Source organism: Spea bombifrons, chromosome 13 (assembly GCF_027358695.1).
Source record: "Spea bombifrons isolate aSpeBom1 chromosome 13, aSpeBom1.2.pri, whole genome shotgun sequence".
Lineage (NCBI taxonomy): Eukaryota > Metazoa > Chordata > Amphibia > Anura > Pelobatidae > Spea > Spea bombifrons.
Genome location: NC_071099.1, coordinates 7003513 through 7020883, shown reverse-complemented (window position 1 = coordinate 7020883; position 17371 = coordinate 7003513). Strand labels below are relative to the sequence as shown.

Sequence of the window (17371 nt, the reverse complement as noted above, 5' to 3'; positions counted from 1 at the left end):
CCCCCGAGATATGCTGCCACTGTCCCCCCCCGAGATATGCTGCCACTGTCCCCCCCGATATATGCTGCCACTGTCCCCCCCAGATATGCTGCCACTGTCCCCCCCCAGATATGCTGCCACTGTCCTCCTCCTCCTCCCCCCCGCCGAGATATGCCACTCTGCCCCCCCCGACTTACCGGAGCAGACTCCCGGGTGTCTTGCGGGGCCAGCGGGGGGCATCTACGCAATACGCGTATACAACCGGAAGTTGTATACGCGTATCGCGTAGATGTCCCCCGCCGGCGCCCCGCAAGACACCCGGGAGTCTGCTCCGGTAAGTCTTGGGGGCAGAGGTAAAACGCATCGTGTGGACGGTCACCGGCTGCGGCGATGCGGGTAAACAACCCGGAGGCTGTTTACCCGCATCGCTGCAGCCGGTGACCGTCCAGACGATGCGCTTAGACAACCTCCCGTGCTGGCACCCCCGGCCCCCCCCCCGTGGAAAGTGCTGGCAGGGGAGGCTGTCTGAGGACATCCGAGAGTAGGATGCAGGTCCCCTGCACCGCTGCGGGGGATCTGTATCCTAACCCCGCTGCCTGCCCGGCGCCTGGGACTGCATGTCCCGGGCGTCGGGCGCTAGACCCCGAAAAGACTTAAAGTGGGGGAAAAAAGTGCGGCCTATATTCGAGCCAATACGGTATATATTTATATCGTTTGCCCGGGGTGGGTTGATATATATATACACTGCTCAAAACAATAAAGGGAACACTAAGATTACACATCCTAGATCTGAATGAATTAACTAATCGTATGACATACTTCCTTCTTTACATAGTTGAATGTGCTGACAACAAAATCACACAAAAATTCTCAATGGAAATCAAATTTATCAACCCATGGAGGTCTGGATATGGAGTCACACTCAAAATCAAAATGGGAAACCACACTACAGGCTGATCCAACTTTGATGTAATGTCCTTAAAACAAGTCACAATGAGGCTCAGTAGTGTGTCTGGCCTCTACGTGCCCGTATGACCTCCCTACAACGCCTGGGCATGCTCCTGATGAGGCCGCGGATGGTCTCCTGAGGGATGTCCTCCCAGACCTGGACTAAAGCATCCTGGACAGTCTGTTGTGCAACGTGGCGTTGGTGGATGGAGCAAAACATGATGTCCCAGATATGCTCAATCGGATTCAGGTCTGGGGAACGGGCGGGCCAGTCCATAGCATCAACGCCTTCCTCTTGCAGGAACTGCTGACACACTCCAGCCACATGAGGTCTAGCATTGTCTTGCATTAGGAGGAGCCCAGGGCCAACCGCACCAGCATGCGGTCTCACAAGGGGTCTGAGGATCTCATCTCGGTACCTAATGGCAGTCAGGCTACCTCTGGCAAGCACATGGAGGGCTGTGCGGCCCCCCAATGAAATGCCACCCCACACCATTACTGACCCACCACCAAACCGGTCATGCTGGAGGATGTTGCAGGCAGCAAAATGTTCTCCGCGGCGTCTCCAGACTCTGTCACGTCTGTCACATGTGTAAAGAGCACAGGGCGCCAGTGGCGAATATGCCAATCCTGTTCTCTGGCAAATGCCAAACATCCTGCACGGTGTTGGGCTGTAAGTGGACATCGAGCCCTCATGGTGTCTGTTTGAGTGGACACATGCACATTTGTGGCCTGCTGGAGGTCATTTTGCGGGGCTCTGGCAGGGCTCCTCCTTGCACAAAGGCGGAGGTAGCAGTCCTGTTGCTGGGTTATTGCCCTCCTACGGCCTCCTCTACGTACTGGCCTGTCTCCTGGTAGCGCCTCCATGCTCTGCACACTACGCTGACAGACAGCAAACCTTCTTGCCACTGCTCGCATTGATGTGCCATCCTGGATGAGCTGCTCTACCTGAGCCACTTATGTGGGTTGTAGACTCCGTCTCATGCTACCACCAGAGCGAAAGCACCACCAGCATTCAAAAGTGACCAAAACATCAGCTAGGAAGCATAGGAACTGAGAAGTGGTCTGTGGTTACCACCTGAAGAACCTCTCCTTTATTGGGAGTGTCTTGCTAATTGCCTATAATTTCCACCTGTTGTCTGTTCCGTTTGCATAACAGCATGTGAAATTGATTGTCCATCAGTGTTGCTTCCTGAGTGGACAGTGTGATTTCACAGATGTGATTTACTGAGTTACATTGTGTTGTTTAACCCCTTCGTGACAAAGGCTGATTTTACTTTTTGTACCCTTCGTGACAATGGCCGTTTTAACATTTCTGCGCTGCTGTGTTTAGCTGTAATTTTCTTCTTTCCCGTTTACTGAACCCACACACATTAGACATTGGTTTTTTTCAGGACAAGAAGGGCTTTCTTTAGAGGACATTGTTTTGATTGTATCATATTATTTACTATTAAAAAAAGTATAAAATATGGTGAAAAATTTAGAAAAAAATGACTGTTTCTAACTTTTAGTTGAAAAATCTTTTACTCATCTATAAAAGGTAATGAAAAAACCTGCTAAATAGATTCTACTATTTGTCCTGAGTTTAGAAATACCCAATGTTTTTATGTTTTTTTGCTTTTTTCTACACATTATGGGGCAATAAGTACAGGTAGCGTTTTGCTATTTCAAAGCCATTTTTTCCGAATCTGGTAATTCTTCCCCCCATGTGCCATTTCGGGTATATTTGAAGCCGGCCCACGCAATTTACCCCATCAAGTCATATATTTTTGAAAACAAGACAGCCCAGGGTATTCCAAATGCTAGTATTTTAACCCTTTCAAAGCACTAATTCTACCATCCGCCTTTGTCAAACTTTATGGTAGTAATTTTTTTTGCATTTGTTTTTCCACACACATTTTACTTCAGGTATGAATAAAAAGGTTCTCGTATATGTCACTATCACAAAACACCCCAATGTGTGTTCAGCAACATCTCCTGAGTACAGCGATACCTCACATGAATGATTTTGCCTGGCTGTTTGGGGGCACAAGGGCCACATTTGGGGCATGCGCATTTTTCAATGTTGAACTTTGGCATTTGGGGATCCACTGCCCATGCCCTATTTGGTACATCTTTGAGCCGGGCCATTTCAGTGTGCCCAATAAAGCCATATATTTTTGAAAACTAGACACCCCAGGGTATTTCAAATGCTAGTATTTTAACTCTTTCCATACACCATATCTACCACCAGCCTTTGTCAAACTTTGTGGTAGTCATTTTTTTGCATTTGTTTTTCCACACACATTTTACTTCAGGTATGAATTAAAAGGTTCTCGTATATGTCACTATCACAAAACACCCCAATATGTGTTCAGCAACATCTCCTGAGTACAGCGATACCTCACATGAATGATTTTGCCTGGCCGTTTGGGGGCAAAAGGGCCACATTTGGGGCATGCGCATTTTTCAATGTTGAACTTTGGCATTTGGGGATCCACTGCCCATGCCCTATTTGGTACATCTTGGAGCCGGGCCATTTCAGTGTGCCCAACAAAACCATATATTTTTCAAAACTACCACAGGGTATTTTAAATGCTGGTATTTTAACTCTTTGCATTCTACTTTATGTAGGAATTTACAGCTCCTGGTATATGCCGCTGTCGCACGACACCCCAATATGTGTTCATCAACATCTCCTGAGTGCAGTGATACCCCACATGCATGGGTTTATCATTTGTGTGGGAACTAAAAGGCCACATTTGGTACGTGTGCATTTTTCTAATTGGAAATTAGGTGTGTGGCCATCCTTCCCCCGGTGTTAATTGGGACATTGTTGAACCCGGCCAATTCAATTTACCCCATCAAATCATACCTTTTTTAAAAGTAGACACCCCACGGGCATTTAATATGCCAGTATTTTAACTCTTTCCATGCGAGAATTGTTTTAAGCTAATATGCTAATTTTAGGACTTGCTCACAAAAATATATTTTATATATATATATATATATTTTTTTTGTCTTTTTTTAAAAAATTTTTAACATTTTTTTTCAACTTGGAGGATCCTCTGATAGTGACATAAGTGGGAAATGATTTTTACATTTTACTAGTTTTTTACTATTTTTTTTCTAATTATTATTAATTTTATTTTTTTATTTATTTTTACTAATCACACTGTGATTAGAAAGGTGGGCTCCATTGACTTGCATGGTGAATGCAGTACCTGTATTCAACCTGCAAGTGGAGCCAAAGTTCTCTAGATGGTCTGGACCATCTAGCGAACTTTTAAAATGTGTTGGTTCCTGTTACAGGGCAGCGGCCATCTTGCTCGATGGCGAAGATCATCGGCAGCTGCGGCTGTGATTTTTTGGGTGCAGAAAGCGAAAACAGATCGCTTTCTGCACCCGTTTAACCCCTTAATGACAAACGCCGTACATGTACGGGCTCAAAATGAATTGTTTTCAATGGGTTTAGGGACCGCCCATTGTCCTTAAGGGGTTAAAGACGTGCCGGTCCTGGCACGTCAATTGTCGTTAAGGGGTTAAGCGTTCCCTTTATTATTTTGAGCAGTGTATATATGAGAGATAAATGTTCTAATTCGGACTTCTCACGAATCCGGTATCAAAATCGTGAGTGGTGGCAGACTACTTGGGGGATACAGGCAGGATTTGGGGGTTAATTTGGTATAACTGATGCCTTGTTAAGGGGTGAAGTTAGTAAATCCAGAGGCCTGGTGCTATTAACCCCTTCATGCCCACGCCCTCCACACAGTGACGGCTTGGCAAGTAGTCCCGACCGTGACACCATTGACTAACACGGTTGAATGCAGTACCCGTAATCAATCTGCAAGTGCAGCCAGTTGCTCAGGAGGGTCTGGAGAGCCTCTCCTGTGAACGCTTTTCAACTTCATTGTTTTTTTTTTTTTTTAAAGGACTCCGCCATCTTACGAGTAGCAAAATCACTTGCAGTGGCGGTTGTGATCGCTCTCCAGAGGTGGGTGTCTGGTGTCACTGAATACCTCGAGGCATTTCAGCGACACCATTGAAGTTTAGGAGGTGTGTCCGCCGCCATACAGTGTATGGTGGACATTAACGCCCCGGGGCGAGGCCAGACAGGGCCCCTAATGCCAATCTCGGTGTTACTGAATGCCTCGAAACCGAGGCATTACAGCAACGCCGTTGAAGCGAGAAAAATGACCGCTGATCACTTTCTAAGCTTTTTTTAATTTGACGACGGCCCTGAACCTTCATCGGTCGTTAAGGTGTTAAGCATGAATCACGAAAATGTCATGATGACATGACAGCATATGCAACCTTTTTAATTTTTTTTCATATTTACAGAGGGAGATACCTTCTCCACTTTGATCTGAGCATGCTGTGTAATACCGATCATAGCATTATTATCATGAACGCTTCCTGCTGCGGTAACATTAACAAAACAGAAGGAAATACCAGACTGCTGTATGAAATGTGCTTATATAAAGCATCTTTTAGGGATGCACCGAAATAAAAATTAGAAACCAAAAATTCAGGATGTACTTGGCTGAAACAGACTCCCAGCCCCCCCTTGAGTATTGATCCTGCCAACACAGATAAAATGCTGCCCTGCAGGATGAGGTCTGCACATAACTTACAGAGTCCCTGTGCCATGACATCATACATTTACTCATTCACAAATATTCATTCATACACCCTCCCCCACACCCTTACCTGAACTGCAGATTTCGGTGCCGCTGCTTCTCTCTGTGTTGCTCGCACCGGGTGAACAACTTTTATTGACCAGTCCAGGGGAAGCAGGAACGGAGCAGGGTCATGTGACGCGAGAAATTCACGTCACTCTGCTGGGTCCCTGCTTCCTCTAGGCGTAACAGAAACTGAACGTACAGGTAAACTATTTCACCCACCCCTGGATTTTAAGACATTTTTATTTCGGCGATAATGCCATTTTTGGCAGATGTGCTTTGGCCACCGATATTTCGCTGCATCCGTAATGTCTCAGTCCGTCAAGCCAGAGTCATCACAAAAGGCTCATGTCACATAGCTGTAGGGAAACATCTGCCACTTTAACAACATATACTTCATTGCAAAGTGTTCAATGTTATTAATTTTGCATAAATATTAGGTCTCACCCCCTCTCCCTTCAGCCTGTTCAGAGGGCTAAGCTTGCCCCTTGCCAAAAAAATGGCCAGCACAAATCCATCTTGAACAGTGCTCATAAAAAGCAACATACTGGAAGCATGCAGATAGTAAACAGTGTGGTCCTGGCTGCCAGCAGATGGGCAACAACCGCTGGTAAAGTTAACTGTGAGGGAACCCTCCATCACTGGGGCCACTGGAGAGGCCTGACAGGTAGCCTCCTCTCTCGTGACTAAGGGTCCTGACTTTGTAAAGACTTCTGTGGCTACCCCCAGCAGGCTATCTCATCACTTGCAGTGGTGATTATCCCTAGCATACAGCCAAGGATCCGCAACCAGGGAGTAACCGACATTGTTTTATTTTAATATCAGTAGTGGTGCACTACTTGGAACTGATTTCAGCCAGTAATAGATAGTGGAGGTTGGGACCCCTATTGTATTGTTAATCCCTTTACTGACCCTGTTGCCTCTGGAAGGTAGATTAAGTAGGTGGTTTATATCCTAAGATCTTGTTTTATGTTAATGCGTGTTTTGCCGACTATATCCAGCCCTGTGTGTGAAAAATAAAGTAGTCTTTGTTTTGGTTATACCCTACACTGAGTCTCGGCTAGTGACTGGGAAACCGAGGAAAGCGTGTTGTCCCAGGTTAACGGAGCACAAGTCAGCGGTAGTCAGTCGGACTATCCAGCTCCATGACAAACAAAATTGGAAAAGGGCTACTTTAACAAGTTTAGTTATGCAAAAGTCCACTTTAATATGCCCCCTAAGACCAAAACCTAATTGTTAAGAGTACACAATTAGTATATTTAATCTATTAACCATTGTTTGGAAGCGCGAGGAAAAAACAAGACAATTTTTTTTTGGGGAATTTTAATTGTTTACCATGGACAAACGTGTAAGGCTTAGAACCTCAGTTTCTGGAAAAACCACTTGTTTTTACCGGTTTTGTACCTGAAAAGAAAATATGTGTTATGAGTTTTCATATTTAACTGACATTCTACTATATGTATACACCAAGCTGAATTTGCACAATACCAACCTCTCTTCAAATTTAACTTTGGCCTCTCGTCTAGCTTTACGCTTAAGAGCAGGGTCTCTGAAAACATCCTTGTTCACCACAGCCTTGTCAAGAGGAATATCAACAGAGTATCTAAAACCAATATGAGACGTGGAAATTAAGCAGGGCAAATTTCATAAAGTTGTGTAGAAAGTTGAGATGTATTTTTGGTAACATTTTTTCCCTTTGAAACTGCTCACGATCCCACTATGCATTTACTTTTGTAGTATATTTGATCAGAGTCTACATTGTGCGAGTTGTTCACTTGACAATTTTATAAAAGGTTGACCTTTATCAGTTATGTGTGGGTCTGTGGCTTTTATAACTTATTTTTTTTGTTGGGACAGTAGTGACAAATCAACAAACTTAAATGACAGAGGTACTGATTACATATATTAAGAATGTGGAACTTATATAAGGACAATTCAAATACTTCCATGTAGTAGGTTTCATAATTACTACTATTGATTTCTGACATTTAGCTGTCAAGCTGCTGAATTCCAAGTTGCTGGTAATAAACAAAAGAACTCAAACACAGCTTTCTTAACCCCTTCGAGACAAAGGCTGATTTTACTTTTTGTACCCTTTGTGACAATGGCCTTTTTAACATTTCTGCGCTGCTTGTGTTTAGCTGTAATTTTCTTCTTTCCCGTTTACTGAACCCACACACATTAGATATTGTTTTTTTCAGGACAAGAAGGGCTTTCTTTAGATGACATTGTTTTGATTGTATCATATTATTTACTATTAAAAAAATTATAAAATATGGTGAAAAATTTAGAAAAAAATGACTGTTTCTAACTTTTAGTTGAAAAATCTTTTACTCATCTATAAAAGGTAATGAAAAAACCTGCTAAATAGATTCTACTATTTGTCCTGAGTTTAGAAATACCCAATGTTTTTATGTTTTTTTGCTTTTTTCTACCCATTATGGGGCAATAAGTACAGGTAGCGTTTTGCTATTTCAAAGCCATTTTTTCCAAATCTGGTAATTCTTCCCCCCTTGTGCCATTTCGGGTATCTTTGAACCCGGCCAATGCAATTTACCCCATCAAGTCATGTATTTTTGAAAACTAGACAGCCCAGGGTATTCCAAATGCTAGTATTTTAACTCTTTCCATGCACCATATCTACCACCAGTCTTTGTCAAACTTTATGGTAGTCATTTTTTGCATTTGTTTTGTCATACACATTTTACTTCAGGTATGAATTAAAATGTTCTCGTATATGTCACTATCACAAAACACCCCAATATGTGTTCAGCAACATCTCCTGAGCACAGCGATACCCCACATGAATGATTTTGCCTGGCTGTTTGGGGGCAAAAGGGCCACATTTGGGGCATGCGCATTTTTCAATGTTGAACTTTGGCATTTGGGGATCCACTGCCCATGCCCTATTTGGTACATCTTTGAGCCGGGCCATTTCAGTGTGCCCAATAAACCCATATATTTTTGAAAACTAGACACCCCAGGGTATTTCAAATGCTAGTATTTTAACTCTTTCCATGCACCATATCTACCACCAGTCTTTGTCAAACTTTGTGGTAGTAATTTTTTTGCATTTGGTTTTCCACACACATTTTAATTCAGGTATGAATTAAAATGTTCTCGTATATGTCACTATCACAAAACACCCCAATATGTGTTCAGCAACATCTCCTGAGCACAGCGATACCCCACATGAATGATTTTGCCTGGCTGTTTTGGGGCAAAAGGGCCACATTTGGGGCACGCGCTTTTTTCAATGTTGAACTTTGGCATTTGGATCCACTGCCCATGCCCTATTTGGTACATCTTTGAGCCAGGCCATTTCAGTGTGCCCAACAAAACCATATATTTTTCAAAACTAGACACCACAGGGTATTTTAAATGCTGGTATTTTAACTCTTTGTATGCACACATTTTACCACCAGCATTTTTTCAAAGTTTGCAGTAATATTTTTGTGTGTGTATTTTTCCCCCACACACCTACTTTATGTATGAATTTACAGCTCCTGGTATATGCCGCTGTCACACGACACCCCATAATGTGTTCAGCAACATCTCCTGAATGCAGTGATACCCCACATGCATGGGTGTGTCATTTTTTGGGGGAACTAAAAGGCCACATTTGGTACGTGTGCATTTTTCTAATTGGAAATTAGATGTGTGGCCATCCTTCCCCCCGTGTTAATTGGGACGTTGTTGAACCTGGCCCATTCAATTTACCCCATCAAATCATACATTTTTTAAAAGTAGACACCCCACGGGCATTTAATATGCCAGTATTTTAACTCTTTCCATGCGAGAATTGTTTTAAGCTAATATGCTAACTTTAGGACTTGCTCACAAAAATATATTTTTTATATATATATATATTTTTTTTTTTTTTTTTTTTTTTAAAAATTTAACATTTTTTTTCAACTTGGAGGTTCCCCTGATAGTGACATCAGTGGGAAATGATTTTTACATTTTACTGTTTTTTTACTATTTTTTTCTAATTATTATTAATTTTATTTTATTTTTTAATTTATTTTTACTAATCACACTGTGATTAGAAAGCTGGGCTCCATTGACTTGCATGGTGAATGCAGTACCTGTATTCAACCTGCAAGTGGAGCCAAAGTTCTCTAGATGGTCTGGACCATCTAGCTAAATTTTAAAATTTGTTGGTTCCTGTTACAGGACGGCGGCCATCTTCCTTGATGGCGAAGATTGCCGGTAGCTGCGGCTGTGACCGCTCTCCGGAGCGGTCACAGCCCATCAAAAGGTTAGTGTTTGGTGTCGCTGGATGCCTCCTGATCGAGGCATTCCAGCGACACCATTTAAGTTTAGGAGGCGATCGTCGATCGCCTCCTAAACGCTTTTAAAACGGGCGTCCGCCGCCATACAAAGTATGGCGGATGTTGACGCCCCGTGGAGGGGCCAGAGATGGCCCCTTCGTGCCGATCGCGGCGTTGCTGAATGCCTCGAGGTCGAGGCATTCAGCAACGCTTTTTGGGTGCAGAAAGCGATAGTAGATCGCTTTCTGCACCCGTTTAAAGACGTGCCGGTCCTGGCACGTCAATTGTCGTAAAGCACATGCTTTTCCGTGCCGTGCCAGGACCGGCAATTGTCGTTAAGGGGTTAAAGTTTCTGGTAAGTACTAACAACCCCCCCCCCCAAAAAAAAACACTGTTAAACAAAATCATAACTAATGTATTCAATCATTTTCCCCTAGGAGGTGGTATAATATGGGAGTAGGGTAACACAAAATACACCGTAATTTCAAGTAGGAGGTGGGGTTGAGCAGGGTCACTAAGTGTTGACTGACAACTCAGTACTAGTAGTAATAGTGCAGTGAGCTGTATTGAAGATAGCCTTCAAGAGGCAAGTAGCATCTAGCTGTGTGCACAACTGTGCATGTGTTGTTGTGTTAGTGTCTGGGTATGTTATGTGTAGGTAGCTAATCAGATTATCATATCTATTTTTAATACAATTATGGTACACTACATTTTTTGTGATTTGGATACATATTTTCTCATACTTTATGTAACAGATTCAACATTCACACAATGTTTTCATTGTAGTTTAGTAGAAATGTTGATGGTCTGCTTATCTGCGAGTATATACACATTCTTAAATAGAATGGACCAGACTTCTTGATAACAAAACAGCTACCGTTACAGGCTGCAATTTCACACTTTCGTATTTTCAGCAGTAAGGGGTTGGTTAATGGTTTTATTTTAGAAGGCAATCATTTTATTTTTGCATTATCTCCACTAGCACTGAGTAAGGATTGAGCCACATGGCAAGTTGTTGGATCACCCTGCAGGGTGATTACAAATTAGGTGAAGTTTAACATGATTACATTTTAATTTTAACCAAGAACACAAGTTCAATCGACTCCTACTTTTGCCCAAAGCCCAAAGCTCTCTTACAGTGACATTGGGAATCAAGTCTCCATTTGTAAATACTAAATCCTGCACAGCCTCTTTCCTTGCTGCCCCCTCTACAAACTGCTTAAGACAGGCCCTGTTAGGAATTTACCTGTGGCTGACCCCTATAGAGATGGCAGAATGGGAGGGGGTTGCCCTTTATATAAAAAAAAAAAAAAAAAAAAAAGCTTAATATGTTAACCCCTTGCTAAGCCATTTCCCACCTGGGTGCTAAGCTGGTTTTCGGCATTTTGGTGCATCTCGGGATTTCTTGGGAATAAACTATACAAACCATATATGGTTTTTTTCAGCACACCCAGCAGATTCCAAATATACCATTTTGATATGTGTATGTCTCATTAGGTTTGCAAAATAAAGCCAAAAATGGGAAAAAGTGTATTTTTTCACTTCTGACTCAATAAAAATTAGTTTTTAGAAAAATAATATTACACTCTAATATCAAAACCTGTGTTGCTAAATATTAGCAGTAGGTAACCGGTCTAAAATAAACAGAAATTGAGAACAGTAGACTGTTTTTCTAATATTTTATTGCTAAAAGTTCAATTTACTAGACTATCACAAAAGACATCTTTAAATGTAATGCATGGCTGACGTCAATTAAACAGCTCTAGCTGCCTGGGATGTTAAAATATGCCGACAAAACTATATATTTTTAGAAACTACACCCCCAGCTGCAGCAAATGAGGTCTTATTTGTATCACAAATCTGATATGCACAACAAATAAGTGAATATCACACTTATAAAAGTTTTAAAAAAAACATTACATTAAAAAGCGACAAGTTCATTTATGTCTTGCGCACTCCAGTCTTGTGCTACTAATACATGCAGCCCCTCATTTGATGAGCCAAGGGGTGTAGTTTCTCAAACTATATACTTTATGTACCATAATTTAACTTTCCAGCTGTCTAGAGCTGTCTAATTGCAGGCATCACCCCTAAATGTTTTAAGAATTTTTTTTTTTTACAAGATTCTCAAATCTGCCATATCTGAAGTTAAAGTGGTCTAGACATCTGGGAAGTTAAATTAGGTTACATAAAGTACACATTTCTAGAAGCTACACCCCCTTGGAGCTTCAAATGAGGGGTTACATGTATTTCTAGGACAAAAGTTGAGTGCACAAATAATGATGTAATATGTCACACTTTGGCTAGAAAATATGTTTTTTCTAACCATAGCAATATGTTCATTTGTGTCTTATGCACTCCAGGTTTGTACTAGAAACACATTCAGCCCCTCATTTGACGCACCAAGGGGTGTAGTTTTTTCAAGTGTACTTTTTGTGCCATAATTTAACTTCTTACGTGAGCAGTAATGCCACGTCAAGGTTTCACCCTAATTACTGACCATTCACTCACAGAAGCACACACCATACTTTTCATACATTCACTCACAGAAGCACACGCCATTCTTTCCCCTTACAATCCCAAAGAAATTGTGGTAAAGGGAGAGAAAAAAAAACAAAAAAACTTTTACAGCAAAAATAAGTTTTGCAGTAAAAATACAAGGAGCTCTAGGGATGAGATGGTTACTCACGTACCACACAGGCTAAATGGCTGATTTTAATATTTACAGTTCATCAGGATTTCAAAAATTTCCTTCCTCTACCATTGGCTAAATTTAACCCCATGATCAAAGGGATCATGGGATTAAAAATTTGTATCGGCCATTTTTAAAAAGGGAATGTGACTTTTCATAGCTATATGATCACTGTGGTAACATTGGCTACCATAGTGATCATTTAGCTAAAATACTTAAGCTTTTTTTTTACGTTAAACTAGTTAATGTTTAGATTTGGGGGTCTCTAGGCAATTTTGATCTTTATTTTTCTTCCTTTAGAGACCCCCCAAATCATGTTTTACTTTTTGTACATTTTTACTTTTTTAAAGGCATTATACTGCTGGAAAGGAAAGGTGAGGCGATTGCCTTTCCAACAGTATATGTTGGGGGTTTGTAGCTGCTTAGATGCCTGAGATACAGGCATCTAAGCAGCATGCCCCCATACCGCTTTAACTGCCAATTGTCAGTTATTAATAAAGTTGCGTGGTGACGTCATCGCGCGTGCCATCATCGGCCGGATCGGGTGGCCCCGATGATGCCCTTCAGTGTGAGGGGCAGATCGCCGGGGTAGGTGGTGATGGGGGTCCACAGACTTCTATCAAGGTAGGGTATTGCTAGCGACGGCATGGTGCCGTCGTTAGCACCTTACTGGGACTGCTAGCGACGGCATGGTGCCATCGTTAGCAGTCAAGGGGTTAAAATATTCCAGGATACATGTTATATAGAAAGTACAGACTTTATATATAAACATGTATACCGGTATGGCAACATCCCAGTCATTCTCATTGCACCAGATCCCTAATGCAGCAAGTGCAGGGATCTTTTGTTTAAACTATGGGCATTTGTACACATCACCACCAAGCTATTTTTCAACCTAAGCTTCACATGTTGTAGTTTAGTTGTTGCAGCCCTAATAGCTAATTTATAAAATCGATAATCCATAGTGAAAATAGTTGCCAACGAATTTCATTATCGATTAGTTGAATCGATTTTTATCAATTATAAAATTAGGGTTTTATAATCCGTTTTGTGTCTGACTCACAGCAGCAGCTCCTACTTACAGTTCCTCCCTGCAGTCACTGCCAATTGGCCCGCCCACTTCCTTTTTCCAGTCCCTCCCTGCAGTTAGAGGCAGTTATAGTTAATGGGGTGTTAAGGGTTAATTTAGGGGCAGTTACAGTTAGTGGGGTGTTTAGGGTTAATTGTGGTTGATGCGCTCTTCAGGGTTAATTTAGGGGCAGTTATGGTTAATGGGGTTTTCTCTTCAGGGCTAATTTAATGCTAAGGACTGAGGGTTAATTTAATTAAAATTAACTTAAGGTGCAGTTAGAGGTAAAGGGGGGGGCAAACTGAGGGGAATCTAAATCCTGACGGCAGTGAAGATTAACCCCGTATTTACTTATAAAAGTATTGTGTCTGAACGAGTCTGCAAACCTATGAGTGCACTATGGCACATCAGGGGGGGTATACGGCATACCTGGGGAGGACAGAGTGACATATCTGGGGGTATAAGGCATATAGGGTTAATAAGGCATATGTGGGGAGCACAGTGTGGCATGTCTGGGGGTATGTGGCATTTCTGGGAGGCAGTGTGGCAAGCCTGGGCTCAAATGTGCATAACTGGGGGGCAGATGGGAAATAAAAACAAGAAAAGCATTTTTATCAAAGTTTTTTTTATTCTGCTGTTTGTATTTTACATCCTAGGTTACTTTATTAAATTTTTTTATCTGATTAATCGAAAAAACAAATCGGCCAGCTAATAGATTATGAAAGTAATAGTTAGTTGCAGCCCTAATTTATATATCTGCCCAGTTCTCTAAAAACCCAAACCTCTTTCCTACACCAAGCTCCCACTGCCTCATGTAGCGAGTGGTACAGGTAATATTCCCGAAAATAACCATGGAGGTCTTTTTCCTAAGTATGTCACCTAGTGCCAACATAACTGCTAACACGGACTATGCCCGCTGGATAATCACCAGCCCCTCAAAACAATCTGTCCACCTGGTCCGCAACACTTAAAACCCGAGCACGCGGAAGGCTGCATACTGTTCGCCGTTCAAAGTCTTGACAGCAGATCACCATATCTACTTTCCTAATAATTAAATCCCCCACCAGCACAACCTGTCTAGCTTTCCTAGCATTTTCTTTTCCATCTACACGTAAATTATTTTATGTATCTTAATGTTTAACATTTCCTCTCTGCCAAGTTATACATATTGAGACTGTTTAATCCATTTTAGTAGCCCACTTTGAGCTTTCACCAAAATGTCAATATCATTGAAATGGGGTCTAAAGGAACTATGCACAATACTCTAGATGTATGACAAGAGATCTGTAAAGTTAGAGAACCACCTCTCTTTCTACTACCAATGCATATTGCTTTACAACCTTGCACCCTGCTTGCTTTTTCTGATGCTTTATTGCATTGCTTATGTGTAAGTCCCATTCTTCTGTTGTCAATGAGAACAGTGTTCCAAACGCTATATTCTTAGGGATTTTTTTTACATTTACCACCATTAAACTGAAGCTCTAAACTGTTTGACCATTCTTCTAATCACCAAAATCATTTACCTTGTTCCACAAGAAATACCTACCCTGTCGCAGACGTACGCGCCTTACCTTTGAGAATATTAAAAAAATATAGGTCCCGATACAGATACCTGGAGGCAGCCCACTAGTAACAAAACCTTCCTATGAATATACAACATTAACTACAACCTTCCTACTCCTGCCACTCAACTATTTTAAACATCCAAATACTGTTCTATTAGGGAGTGTCAACTGCCTTCCTGAATTCTATCTTTCACCATTGCTCACCCATAGTATATTTTAGGTAACCAGTCAAGTCTACTGCAAGTTTTAAATAAACAAGTTTGTTTCTAGTGACATTACTATTAATCACATTTGCATTCAGCTTAAGGATGCAACTCCATCAATACATTGTGAAAAAGGGGCATTGTAAGATTTAAGACACATACCTGGTTGGCATGAGGTGATTGTAGTTGTACACCTTTACAAAAGACTTGATCTTTGACCTCTTTGCAATCCTCTTCTTACCCATGGGGGCAGTGACCTTGCGAGGGTAGCGGTCTATGCCAGCAACCAAGGCATGGCTATACTGTCGGTCTGATGTGCCATCATCAATATTCTTATGGGATAAAAATAAAGTATTAGAGGGTACAGAGGAAAGCCACAGTTTATGACTACAAAAAAAGTTAAAGTGCATTTGTTGGCACACAATGAGTAGGACTCCTGCTTAAATCAATGCAAAATGTACTCAATGTATTGAAACTACAAAAATCCCAAAAGGCCTCTCTTGTTTGTCACAGCATACTGTGGTAATGCATAAAGTATTCTAAGCGCACTTGTGTCTTAAACTTTTGTGTGTATTGCTGTCTGCATCACCATATAAAGCATGATTTCCAGCAAACGAACTGATGAACTGTATTATCTTAACTACAGCCCTTGCTTAAATATGAGTGTCTGACATAGCTTTCATGAAATGCTTAAATTTGACAAATTAGTTTCAAGATAAAGGATTAAAATTCAGCTGTATCAAACCTCCTAGAAATATATTAAATGCATAGGATCACAAATAGCGAGAACAGCTTCATGAAACCATACAAACCTTTACAATGACAGCTTTGCGGCCTGCGTAACGTCCAGCAAGGACTAGGACAACTTTACCAGGTTTCATAAACTTGCCCATTTCTGCAAATACAGCATCTTACAATAAGTTTCAGAAATACTTAAAACAATACAGACTATAGAGACAAGTTAGTACAACATGCCCAGATAAACATGAAGAAACGTATTTTTAGGGGCGTCTTAAAAAGGCACATCCGAAAACACATATATATATATATATATAATGACTTGCGAACGCTAAACATTACACAGCACCACATGCAGTCCAAAGACTGAGGTAATTATAACTACATTTTTTTTTTTACCTGTGAAAAGCTAAGCACCTAAAACTACCCGTACAAATCCCAAGACGATGGTTACATTTATGATTACAGAATGTCGCTAAACTTCCCATTTAAACCCACGAGGCCTGCAGCATCCACACGGAGACCACCGTGATTACGCAGACGTGTTATTGTAGGTTTAAACTGTAATATTAACACCTAGAAAATAAATACCTATAAAAGTGTGTGGTATAACCTTAGCCTTAACTTAATCTAGACCCAAGTAAATGTTTCAAACCGTCAACACAAAGGATGTCTAACGATTAGTTACTGAGATCCGTTTACCCGCTCACTCGTCCTCGATGGCCGCCCTGAAAAGGAAGCGAGTAGATCTCCACTTACCTTTCACGTCAAAATCGTGGCGACGCACTTCCGCTCTGGAAGGCGGGGTTTGTATTATCCTCCGTGGCGTTTGTGTAACAAGGCTACGCTAAAAACAGCAGATTTAGTGGGAAACTGAATTTTATTTACTCATACTAGAACTTAAGCTATTAAACAGTTGTCAAAATAATTGTTAGCGAACACCGGTGAGCAGAAATGACCGTGGTTCTAAATGAGTGTGCTTTTAGCACAATTACATGGTATACTTTTAATTTCTTAGGCGATACCGTTCTCTAAAGCCTGGGTCTTTTCCATTTCTAACATGTAGTTGTTTAACCATAAATTTACTTTTTCGCTTATAGTGTACTTCACAATTATATATTGTTTTGTATTTTTTTTTCAAGCTCACTTGAATGTGAAAAAACCTTTCCCCTAATTTCTTTAAAAATAACAAGAGCAACATATTTTTATGAATATCCCCAACCCCTTTAGTAAAATGTTCTA

At 41.3% G+C, this 17371-nt stretch overlaps 1 protein-coding gene across 1 annotated transcript; it reads right to left on the bottom strand.

Moving 5' to 3' along the window:
* Positions 1-6564: 6564 nt before the first annotated feature.
* On the bottom strand, positions 6565-16898 carry RPL27 (ribosomal protein L27). Its single transcript, XM_053453937.1, has 6 exons — positions 16832-16898; positions 16204-16286; positions 15554-15723; positions 7081-7191; positions 6792-6992; positions 6565-6760 (listed from the first exon to the last, which is right to left on the bottom strand). The coding sequence occupies exons 2-5, from the start codon at positions 16282-16284 to the stop codon at positions 6944-6946; spliced, it is 411 nt and encodes a 136-aa protein (XP_053309912.1). The 5' UTR covers positions 16285-16286; positions 16832-16898; the 3' UTR covers positions 6565-6760; positions 6792-6943.
* Between the last annotated feature and the right edge of the window lie 473 nt (positions 16899-17371).

Excerpts from the sequence above, each read along its gene's own strand:
- RPL27 (XM_053453937.1), bottom strand. The coding sequence starts at position 16,284 with ATGGGCAAGTTTATGAAACCTGGTAAAGTTGTCCTAGTCCTTGCTGGA. Across the intron at positions 15,724-16,203 it reads GCAAAGCTGTCATTGTAAAG|AATATTGATGATGGCACATC; the intron begins GTTTGTATGGTT and ends TTATCCCATAAG. Across the intron at positions 6,993-7,080 it reads AAAGTTAAATTTGAAGAGAG|GTACAAAACCGGTAAAAACA; the intron begins GTTGGTATTGTG and ends TTTTCTTTTCAG.